Source organism: Anomalospiza imberbis, chromosome 5, assembly GCF_031753505.1.
Source record: "Anomalospiza imberbis isolate Cuckoo-Finch-1a 21T00152 chromosome 5, ASM3175350v1, whole genome shotgun sequence".
NCBI lineage: Eukaryota > Metazoa > Chordata > Aves > Passeriformes > Viduidae > Anomalospiza > Anomalospiza imberbis.
This window is the reverse complement of record NC_089685.1, coordinates 64,473,355-64,485,888: the sequence shown is the minus strand read 5'-3', so window position 1 is coordinate 64,485,888 and position 12,534 is coordinate 64,473,355. Positions and strand designations below refer to the sequence as shown.

The 12,534-nt window shown below is 39.2% G+C and overlaps 1 protein-coding gene across 4 annotated transcripts in view; it reads left to right on the top strand.

The window, feature by feature from the left end:
* ANO4 (anoctamin 4) overlaps window positions 1-12,534 on the top strand; it is a 199,291-nt gene that overhangs the window by 159,706 nt on the left and 27,051 nt on the right. For all 4 annotated transcript variants that reach the window (XM_068191610.1, XM_068191609.1, XM_068191611.1 and 1 more), the window contains 3 exons: window positions 3,937-4,019; window positions 9,636-9,776; window positions 11,811-11,975. In XM_068191610.1, coding sequence (XP_068047711.1) covers window positions 3,937-4,019; window positions 9,636-9,776; window positions 11,811-11,975 — 389 coding nt within the window. The remainder of the gene's footprint in view (window positions 1-3,936; window positions 4,020-9,635; window positions 9,777-11,810; window positions 11,976-12,534) is intronic.

Below are 12,534 nucleotides of genomic sequence, written 5' to 3'. Positions count from 1 at the left end.
GAGAAAAAGTAGGTTGTTGGTAGTTTCTCTCTCTGTGCACATCTTTGGGGAACTAAGGGATGCAAGCAAAATCCTTTTTGAAATTCTTTCCTGTGTAGCATGTTTCCTTTGATAAAGGATGTAGCATTAGAACACTTGCTGAAAGGCAAGATTGGGAGGGGAAAAAGAGGATTGGCATGAAGAATTTAACACTTTTTTCAAGCAATAAGAAATGCCAACATAAAACAATTTTTCTGTATGTATCTGTTAGTCTAATAAAAGTTATTACTTTTGTACAAATCTTGCCTCTATCGTAAAACATTGACATTAATCTGCTCTCCAAGGAGTTAGAATCTAAGGATGTTCTTCAGCAATACTCCTCGTATATAGAATATTTTCTAGGAGTCAGGATGGATATATGAAATGGTGCTCTGAAACACAGTAGAGAGAGGATTTCTGAGAGAAGGTCAGGGTAAAGCTATTTCCTACAAGAGGTTATTTGCATTCCGAGATAAGATCACAACTTGTTACAAAAGCATCTGAGGAAATGATGTTAAGACAGCTGCTTGTACAAGTGGATATTGAGGACTCAGCTGCAAGGTTGAGTTCTGAAGTAGGAGAAATGTAGTATAGGAAAAGCTAGTAAAAGATCTGGGAGCTAAGGCCAAGAAGAAATGCAAAATTCCAAGCAGGAATTTTTGAGAAAACTCAGGATCTGGTTTACACAAATGGAAAAAAAACAACTGTGTCCTATTGAATGTCAAAGTCAGAAAAGAATGCTGAAGTTTGTATAGGGTATTTGCAATCAAAATCACAATTAGAGAATAAGCAGAGAAATTTGAAAATTCAGTGCTTTTAGAAAACCTCAGAAGCACAGTGAATCAATCAAAGATAGCTATTTATAGCACATATTAAAATACCTAGCAAGGAAAAGCTGCATACTGACCTGAATAAAGGGAGAAAAGTGTAACACAGTGAAAGCTAAATCAGCACTGTACAGAACATCATATTTCTATTTAACAATTAGAAAATAACTTTCTGAAGAAGCTTCAGGAACTTCACATACTTACTCTGACAGGTGCTTAATGTGCTAAACATAATATGTATAAATTCCTCACTCCAGGTGTGGGAAAAACAAGAAAGAAAAGAAGTATTGTTCAACAAATATATATCTGAGACCTTCAGGGCTGGGACTCAAATACCTGCTGGAGTTCCGCTACCAGCAGCTTTCTGGAATGGAAACAAAGTGGCAGAAATCAATCAGGCTTCTTCCTCCTAGGTTTCCAAGCAGTGCAGGACTACTTGTTTAGCCTGGACAAAATAATTCAATATGAGGTGGTACGAGTGAAGCACTTCTACCTGGAAAAAAAAATCAAGCAATGAACCATGTTGTGGTTCAGTAGCAGTGGAGCCTCATTAGCACTTACTGATTTAGCTGATCACAACCAATCATACTGCAACTGTTACAAACATTTATAGAAGCATTAGGCTCATGACTCTCTATTAGACTAAAATCAAAGTGGTTGTTTCTTGGTGTAACATAATTCCAGCTTGCAGAAAAATAATTACCTGATATATGAAAATGCCCTCAAACCAAATATCTGCTTCCTTACACATGCTTTTGATACCTTACCTTGTCTGCTTGTAGTGTTTATTTCCTAAGCACACTTTCACTGCACTGGCTAGTACAATAAAACATAATTCTTACCATCTAAAAATTAACTTTCGCCAAACTGATGCCAGTACTTATTATCAGGTCCCATTTTTATCAATATGCTCAGAAGGGCAAACAGCCCATTAAGGAGACGCTTTTATGACTGGATGTGAATTATATTGCCAGACTATTGTGACACTGTTACAGCTGATACTGTGCTAGCTCATGAACAAAGAGGTTTATGTTCACTGGTTATCAGTCTGCTGCTTCTCAGTGAGCAATAAAGGGCAGCCTTCCTCTCCACTTCACAGTGGGAGAAGAAGCCTGCCCATTGATTTGTGTTAACTTTAAGTAGTTTCTAGATCCTTTACACAAAATAAATGTTTAACACTGCTGTATCTTTCAGCAGGCTGAGTATTAATCTTTGGATTATGAGCACATTTTGCTATTACTGTTTCCTTGATTTTTCTTTCCATCACAAAATGAGAGCACAGTTGTCATATCAAAGCAGGAATTTCCTCAGATCCTTTGTATTTGATTGGTCTGTCAGTGCTCCAGGAAAGCCAATACCTTTGTGTCTGATCACTCTGCCAATGCCCTGTTATGATGACTCACCACTGAGCTGCCCACTGGGTCAGAGGATGGTTTGACTGACTTGTTCAGGGACACACACCAACAGCAGAAGAGAGACCCCCTCCCAGGTCTTCACACTTTAATTCATGTTGCCCACTGCTGGCAACTGCCAGAGCCCTTGAAGGACTCACACCAACAGTTTCGGGGACAACACTCTTTATTAATATACACACTGAGTGGAAAATTGTGACAGGTTAAAGTTCAAAGATTGACAGTGACAGTAGCTGACTGCAAAAATGTATTCAAAGCAATATCCAGACAAGATCTAATCATCAATCAAACCTAGCTCAAGACAACTCAGCAAGCATAGAATACAATGATTACTCAATAGACATTCCTTTGGAGGAGGAGACAGGTTCAGCCTGCCCCCTGATCCCAGAAGTTATGATGGAGCCTTCTCTAAGTTTTTCCCATTCTTAACTTACTTTTATACTATTTGTTTACATTTAGATGGAGCTTTAGTGGCTCTAGTGATATATACCTTTGTTATTGATAGGTGTAAAATTCTCTCACTTCTCTCTTGAAGATATAGTCAATGAAATATAAAGTGCATGCCCAGTGAGGAGAGGTCATACCTTGAAGGCAGGTAACTTTGGGATGGAGGTGTGTGTTAATATTATAGTTAGGTTTTTATGTACCCAGTTCATCCAGGGACAACAATTTCACCACAGTTGCTGGCTCAGCAACAAGACACCTTCTCCTATCTCCCCTGGCTGACGGGTGCTGTGCTGTTTATCAGCCGCAAAGGACCATCAGGTTCCCCTCCCTGCAAGGATTACATCAGAGCCTGACCTCTATGTCTCCATTCTGCTCCACCCTCCATTCCATTCCCCTGAGCACGTGCTTAAATTTGCAGATTAGGTATATGGGAATTCATGGTGGAATAGGTTTAGGGCATGCCACCTGCATTCCATCTAGGGAGCAGCAACTGTATTTGACCCTATTATTTCCGTACTGTTCTAACTTCTGTTCAGAATGTGAATATAACCTCCCAGCTTTGTCTAATTTTGCTCCCAGTCATCTTCCTGTAGCAGTCATGTGCAGGCCTGTTATTCCATCTTGAACTCTATCAATAAGGGCTGTACTACACAATGTTTAACTATCAGACATAAACACCACACCCCATATACGAACTCACATACTGTAAAAAAAAAAAAAGGGGTTGAATTAAAATGGTGTAAACCAGAAGTTCCCATTTCCCCAGTAGTACTCTGCACATTTTCAAATGCACTGGACTGTGCTTCCTCTGGGTTCTGGTTTCTGTGTAATGTAAATGGTCTTCAGATAAAGAAAGTTACTCCTTTATGTGCAATGGCCTCAAGAAACCCCTTAGCTTCATCAGAAATCTGCTTTATCTAGAAGTGATGACTCACAGGAACAATTTTATTCTTTGAGAGCACTCCCTTGGTTGGTTAGAAATTAAACATTCTCATTTAGCACTAAATGAAATCTCTAAAGCCTCAATCATACTTGAAGCAAGCAAACTAATCCTTAGAAAGCAATGCTTTTTGAAAGCAGTTTTGATCATCAGCATGATTTGCTGTTCAAAAGAACCCATTTATGCAAAGAAATTAAAATAATGTAACAGCTTCATTCAATAGTTCTGTGATAGTCATTAACATTTTCTTGACTTAAAAACAATTTTACATCTTTTCCCCTGCTTGCTCTAGCCACTGTTTTTCTGGAGTTTTGGAAAAGAAGGCGAGCAGTAATTGCTTATGACTGGGACTTGATAGACTGGGAAGAAGAAGAGGTTCGTATAAAAACTCCTTAATCTTTAATACAAAATTATTTGGTTCAAAATGTATGGTTTTATTTTACATTTATTTTCAGTTCATTCTTTAAATCTTTATAAACTATGAAATAAGGATTTTTCTCCTCAGATGTTTCCTCTGGAATGTAAAGAAACTTTCTCCAGGCCAAACTGTCCTCTTTTTTCACACTTCTGTAAATCTAAATTAATTTGAGAGATTTCAGGGAAGAAATGCACTATGGGAGAAATGCATTTTTATTTTGAAAGCTGGAAATTCTTGACAGCCCAGGAGACCTTGAATTTTGGCAAATGAGCTTTTAGTTTGTCACTGAGAGTATTGATGGAAGGAAAGCCTTTTGAGGCTTGTAGCAGCTTCTGAGAGAGAGAGAGAGAGAGAGAGAGAGAGAGAGAGAGAGAGAGAGAGAGGACTTAATTCATTCAGTGTTGATACGAGAAATCCCCTTAGGGAAAACACTACAATTCAGAAAATAGCCTTAATCTTTTCCTCTGGTGGTCACCAGAAATTAACCACATGCTCTTGGGACTGAGAACTCAGGTCTAAATAGAACTAGAAAGTTTTATCATGCAGAAGAAAAGCAGGATTCAGTGAGTGTTGAAGAAAAAGTGCTCCTCCAGTGGGATTTGGACATGTAAGTGTCTACAAGTCTGCTCTGCTTACTCTACAGAAGTTCTTGGAGTGATGGCAAGAGACTGCTGTAGTGGTCTCAGTGAAGTTGAACCTCTACAGTGCTGCTTTGGTGGGAGATTTTCTTTTTTGTCAATCTTGCCAGCACAGAAACAGACTTCTGAGTTATGGGTTTTTATCTGTATGAGGCAAAGTAGCTCAGTGAGACCATGAAATGGTGGAATTGCTGGTAGGATTTTCTTTTAAATGCTTAATTACTAAGAAAATAACCCAAGAATGTAACATGAAATAACCTACACAACTTGAAATTGATTTCTTTACAACAACAGGAATGTTGTTATCTGTGCAGATGTGCAGTCAGTTCTGGGTGATAGCCCAGGACTATCTTCCTATTTATAGGAAATACTCTAATACTGATTCAACTCTTCTGAGATTAGCAGACTGCTCTTGCCAATGCTGTCAAGTCACAAAGGGATTGAGACAGTCCTGCCTGAGGTTCATATAGTGCTGATTGGCCTGCAGGGATCATGTCTTCTCATGGCTAGTTGCAAAAAAAGCCACTGTTGCCAATGCTGACAGCTAAGAAAAAGCTGTACCAAATTGCAATTTCCAAGTGACAATTATAGCTTCCTCTGTGTCCCTGGAAAGAGAAGGAGCCTTTAAACAAACAAAATACAAAAGTAAGTACAGTATGAGAACCTCTTTATGTTTTTCCCAGGAAGCCTGGTCTTGCAGATGTTTATAGTTTGGGATGTTATATATCTTCATCTTTCACCATTTAAGCTACCTGGATTTGGGATTATGCTGATTTATAAAGCCATCCACCTGAATCTTGTATGATCAGTTCATTTACAAATATTGAATTTCCTGGTAAGGGTGTCCTTAAGTGACACTTCGATTTTTTTTTTCTTTTCCCCTTCTTTTTTTTTTTCTTTTTTTTTTCTTTTTTAATAAGATATGTTTATATTCTCCTGGCAGATTATTTCAGTTTGTCCTGCAGGATGATATTTGCATGTTGGTAATTTTCAGAGGATACTTGCTTCCTGTTGATGTCAGCTGCTCTTTTATTCTCACACCAGAATTTTTCCAGTAAGTTGTGTCAACAAAACCTCTGTCAGGAGTAGTGGTGATTGTACCTGTTCCAGAGCTACTCAGTGCACCTCCTTACAGTTCTAGAGGGAATCTTTTAAGTCTCTACAGCAGGAGGTAGAATTTTTTTCAGAAGCAGTGTGCCAGATTGTACCTTTCTCAAATTACAGGTTAAAGATGCTCATAGGAACTCAACAGGCTGCTTCTCAAAGATTTGCGTGTCCAGTAATTAGAACATTAGTATCTCATTGGCATTTGAGGCATCAGTTCCTCCTTTGTTCAGCATGCAGTGGCATCCAAAGCAGCTGATTGCCTCCCAGAGGTATCTTTTTTGAAGATGTTGCAGCCCCCAGTGCCCACACCTATGGCACAGCTAAGCATGTCCCAGCTTCGGGGTCAGCCCAATGGGCACTGCCTCCTCTGCTTGAGTATCCAATGCTGCACTTTTCCATTGGAACTGCACTCTCCCCCTGAGAAAGACACAGTTTGGAAGTGGGTGCTCCAGATGAAAGTGTGGAGATCATTTCCCTGCTCTGTGGTTCAAAGCCCACCTCTTCACTTTGCCATTGTCTTCACCTGCAAACCACAGGCTTTGCTTGGAGACTTACTTCTGGGGATGCTATACTTGTACCTGTGATCAAGATTCAGATTTTCAATCTACAATTTCTTTTTCTACATCTGGGCTATAGAGGACAAAATGCTTGGATTAGGAAGGATAGGAATATTTGATAATTTACCTGTTGAAGGATTAGAAAAATCTTGGGGAGAAAAGGAGGTATTTCACAAAGAAATTTAGAGTAGCTCTTCTAGAACACAAATACCTGGTCTAAGGCAATTCACATTACTCCATATTTCACATTCCAGAAATCAATAGGGTTTCTCTTATGAAAAAGTTGGAATTATCCAACTGTGTGAGAAATGGGAAGGAAGGAGAAAAGTCTGTTTTATGTAGATTGGAAAAGATTCATCCTGTGGAGTTCCATTGGGAAGTTGTATGTCAGTGAGAAGTCAATGAGAATTTTGACTCCAGAAGGTGAAAATTTTTCTCCTAAATTGCTACTTCCTAATAAAATCACTGCTAATTAAATTTCCTCTCTGGTTTCCATTCAGTTATCACTAGGCAAAATCAGCTGATTGCTTTTATTAGTTGTTTCAAAGACATCGATTAAGGAGGTCTAATTACCATTTTAAATGTCAAGCTTTTGATAATGAAGATTGTTATTTTATTAATAATATGTGTCTAGTCTTTGGTTGCTTTAATTTCCATTGTCAAATTGAAAAATAAGGTTTTCTTACAAAGGGAAATTTATTAATTCCTAGCAACAATACACTGAAAAAACACAATTTATAAGGCTTCCTAGCTCTTTGTTATCACCTTCCTGTTCTAAATGAAGAGACAAATAAATGAAACAATGAAGACGATGGAAAGGAGAATTGCACTTATTCAGATATGCAACCTTGTGAATTCCTCACCACTTCAGATTCTCATCCAAGAAAGGCATACAGCAACCCCTGCAAAGTTCAGGCCTCTCAGTCTGGGGATATGAGCTGAGAATGTCCTGGCTCTTTCAACCCTACATATCTGGATTTCCTGTTCTTGGAAACCAGGTGCAAGGTGGGAGACACGGAGAGCAACAGTGTCTTGGGTGGGCGCACCACAAGAAACCAACTGCATGCAGTTCCTGGCACTTCCAGATGAAATCTGGCTTCTGTTGTTATTTGTAGCATATTTTTTCTGTTTCTTCAGTGTCACCTTCTTTATATCATTAACCTTAGCCAGACACAGTACTGTTTACTTGCCCAAGCATTGCTGAGTATCGTTAAACAGGTACAAAGTGTCATGCCAGATTTCCAATTTTTTTTTTTTGAGAATGTCTAAAAATAGCATTTGCATTACTTGCATCAGCTGGAGATTATAGGACATGTGGATATGATAAGAATTTCCCTACACTGCAGATTGTAAAAGATAATCAAACCTTGGCTCAGAGAGGTGCAGAGAAGTTAAGGTTTCTTGTCTATGACAAGCCAGCTGGCAGAGCCCTTGTGCACTCTACAGGGTAAAATTCTCAGGAACTCTGCTTCACAGCTATCACACTCTGTCCTTTTTCATGCCCCTGGGCACAGAGGAATACTACTTACATTGTTCCTTTTGCCAGATTACGGTCTGCTTAGCTTCCTTCAGCCCTGATATGGCAGGAACAGCTTGAGCAAAACAGAATAAGAACAAGGTATTACTCTGCCTCCATAGAAACATGCTTAGCCTTTTTGTATAGCTGAGGTACGGCTGGTTCCCTCAAGCACATAATTAGGTACAGAGGCATTGCAGCTAGGCATACATGCCTCTTCATTTGTTCTTATAACTTGTTACCAGGTTGCTGCATGAATTTGGAAATTAACTGTGTTGAGAAAGCATCTTCAAGACTTGGAAGGAGGAGAATGAGACATGACTTCTTCCCCCCTTCCTCTTCTGGGAATTTTTTTAAAAGGATGTAGGATTTTAGTATATCTCATCTTTATTCACATTCTGAAGACTTGTGTGAGCAGTTAACATTCACCTATTTCTGTCACCAGAGGACACAAGAAAAAACGACGCACCACAGCTTTGGTCACCATGAAGAGACTAATTTATTTTTTCTGACTCCAATCATTTATAGTTCTCAAAAGGTCCCAGTGGATTGGAAGGTGAACGTGCCACCTCTCCAATGACACTGGACAAACTACCAGTCCATCAAATTTTTCTGCCTCTATGAAAGAATGCAAAACAATAGGTTGTTTACAGAAAGTTGCATGAGAAAGTTCTCTACAAGAATGTAAATTCAGAAGGCTTTAGAAAATCCTAAGAAATCAGGGTGACATATTTCAGCATAGTCATTTAAGGTCTGGGCGTTTCCAGCTGCAGTCAATCAGAGTTCAGTTGCATGCAGTTGGAGGGCTGGAAGTGACTGAAATTTGTAAGCTGGTTCTTGTCTGCTCCCTTGTAGCCAGCTGTACCATGGAGCAGCTCTCCAGTATACAGTAGAGTACTACAAACGGTGCTCTAATATCTGCTAGCATTTGTGAAAGTCCATTCTCCCAACCTGGTGCTTTATCTCACCTCTGACAGTGAGTGTCATCCAGTGTCCTGGATGCCAGACTGGAACGAGGTGGCACAGGACACGTGGCTCTTGGTGATGTTAGGGCAGAGGGGTAGCACTACTGCAGATGTCACCTGCACCAGGGGTGATCCTGTCTTCTGGCAATGCTGTAAACAGATGTAACCAAATCTCTCCCCAAGTAATCCCCAGGTTTCATTTCACAAGAGGGTTATTAATGGCAAAGCAGACTTTGACATTTCTGCTGCTGAAAGTTGTTCCTGCTAATAATACTGTCCGAGTTAAGAAGTAATTGAGCAGCATTAGATGGCATGGATCCTTCTTCAAATGCTGAGAAGCATTTGCTGGTAATGGAAGTGCCACCAAATGCCTAACAATCAGCAATTAGGCTTGGAAAAAGGTTTGGTTTTTTTTTGGTTTTTGGGGTTTTTTTTCTTAGTTGTAAATTTCGAGTACCAATAGGATAATGTCAGACTGAAAAATTCTGTGGTATCAATCTTAAAACAATTTGTCTTGCAGCCACATAGTTTTGAAAGAGCATTATTTAGAGGAATAGCTAATTGGGGATTTTACTAAATACTTTCAGTACTTACTTTTATGGGTACAGTGATTTATTCTAGTCCTCATGAAGGAGACCTGATTTCCCAGCTCAGCTTTTATAGTAGTTGTGCCAGCTGCTGAATTCAATGACGTAATTCCCCAGAACAGTGATCTGATAAACGATCTGAAGTTTCCTACAGAGTTTTTCCTAGCTGTGCTGTATGTGAACATTATCTGTCTGCTCTTTAGGAGGAAATACGTCCGCAGTTTGAAGCCAAATACTCCAAGAAAGAACGAATGAACCCCATATCTGGGAAGCCAGAGCCTTATCAAGCATTTGCAGATAAATGCAGCAGACTCATCGTTTCTGCATCTGGAATATTTTTTATGGTTTGAGAACTTTTATTTATTTACCAGTTGAAAAAGAACAAAATATCATTATCTCTGCTAATAGAGTAGGTAAATGTTGGATATAACTGCTTGAAAGTGGAATAAACTCTGTGCATGTTGAAAATCTACATAGCAAATCACTTGAGTTTCTATCAAGTCCTACACTGGTTCACTCTTCACTGAGTCTCACAGATAGCTAATCCCTTCTTCAAGGCTACACCTGCGACACTGTATGTAGTGACATACGCCAGAATAGTGACACTATCACATTCAGGCACCAACTTCAGTTGGCTGAATTAGCTCACTGGTAGCCTTCCCTGTGTAAACAGTGCAGAGTGATGGGGAAAGTTGCCATAAGAGAAGCAGTTGTTCTTTGTAAACTTCCCAGAGAACCTAAATAAGATGCCTAGAGTGCTTAATGATGTTAATACAACCTATTTTCTCAGTGTATTGAGGAGATGAGGAAAGAGACTTTATATTCCTAGTGCAGTCGAAATGGAGAAACCAATGTTCCTTCACTAAAATGATGCATTCATCCCTTTAGTTATGCAAAACTAAAAGGAGCAGCAAAATCTCCTAACAGAGAGCTGCATGCACTTCTGAAGAAACGCCCCCATCCTCTAATTTCAGTGAAGCAGATGTGGGCTGTTATTCACATGACAACAGGCATGGTAGTGCTGGTCTTGAAAACACAGTGCTGGTCTGGAATCAACAGACTGCCACAGAATTTACTGGGGCTTTTCCAGGAGACAAGAAAATGGTAGATGTGCACAGCCTCAGGAGCTGTGGAGAGCCAGGTAGCTGAGGTAACCCAGCAACAGGGCAGAGGACAGTAAGAAACTGATCCAAAATTGTCCAAAACAATCTAGGTCAAGAAAGGCAAAAGCATTATTGAGATGAACTGTGCTCTGGTACGTCAGGTGGATGGACACCCTGACTCAGCCCTTGAGGGCACATACTCAGGACTGCAGTGTCTGCTCAGAATCGATACTACAACTCTGATATTTTGTGTATTTTCCCCATGTTTTTTTCTTTAAGGGTGGCAGTGTTTTACCTTGTGCAAACTCAGTAATTGATCTTCTTAGACTAGTGATAGATCTTACTCAAAGTGCCAGAGAGTGTAACCTTGCTCTAAACTGCATGAACCACAAATTATTGTCCCCATAACAGCCCTTAAAACAGGACAAAAATTATTTTCACTGAAGTTACTTTTATTGTTGGCATAGCATGGGCTACCAGCAAGTTAGAAAATGACACTTTTTTGACCATTTAGATAAGAATATTTTTTAAGTTACACCTATAACAGGAGATATACACTTGCCAAACTTCAAGTTAGAGCAGTTCTCAAAATTTCTCAGCATAGACTCTCACAGTGAAGTAAATAACACAGCTCAGCTGTTGCATGAGGAACATTAAGTGATGAAGCAGCCTGGCTCAGCTGTGGCTTTCTCATTCTAACTGTCACATTTCCTGAAAGTTTCAACAGAGAAGAAATCACAAGGGCAATTGAATTGGTTACCTTCTCTAGATAGAAACTTTCCAGAACTGTAGGAAGAAACAGCTAGCTAGGCTGGCTTGGCAGGGCTGTTTTTGGGGCAGTGATTAGAAATGGAGACATTTGTGTGAAGTGTGAAGTCCATCAAATCACAAAAACCATCCCAAGTATGATACCATCAAGCTGCAACAGCAGCTTGAGACTAGCCTTTGCACATCATGTGAAGATAAGGAAATCTTCTGATTCCCAGAGCTGGCAATACTGTTTCCCACATTAATGCTAAGGAAGAGGAACATTTTCAAGAAAATTTTAAGAAGTAAAAATTATTTTAATATTATTTCAACTATATTTTTCATTATGAGAAATAAAAAGAGCATAACAAGAAGAAAAATCATCATGTTGAAACCTTCCTCTGGAATCAAAAGGAATGCACTTTTAAAGTTTTTCATTTCATTTAATTTTGAGAGTTTCAGGGAGAAAGTAACTCCTGTTCCACTGGAAGTTTTCAGGTTCTTCTCTCTGATTTTTTCTTCCTTTAGATCTGTGTGGTGATTGCTGCTGTTTTTGGCATTGTTATTTACCGTGTTGTGACTGTCAGCACTTTTGCTGCCTTTAAGTGGGCTTTAATCAGGAATAACTCTCAGGTTGCAACTACAGGGACTGCAGTGTGCATCAACTTTTGCATCATAATGCTACTGAATGTGGTGAGTAACATTAACATATCCAAAAGTATACCTAAGCCACCAGAGCAGTAGATATCTCAGTCAGCAGACAACCAGATGCTTTCACTTCCTTTTTCATCAGGAATGGAGTGTCTTGCTAAGCCAGACAAGGAATTATTGTTTATGGACATCATTCACTATTTATATAAAGTGCAATTCCAAACCCAAAATATTATGTAAAGTATGTTTGAATATTCTGAAAATATTTTAGGGAGACATGATCATACCACTGCTCTATCCCCTGCCACTTCTCTCCTTTTTATATTTACACAGTTTTCTGTCCACTTCATTAATATTCTTCTTTTTAATTGTGTTTTGATGGCTTTTTTTTTTAATATAGTGACAAAGCTAAGTTCTTATTTACACTATTTTCAGTCATTCCAATTTCAGCTGTCATAGTAGTTTTCCAGTGAGGATATGCATATAGAGACACAATGTCAATAAGCAGAACTCTCTTGAGCTGAAAGCTTCACAAGGCTTGAGGAGATGTGATTTGTTCCAGAGCTGCCCATAGCCTTTGCCAGTGTGCACCAGAGACATG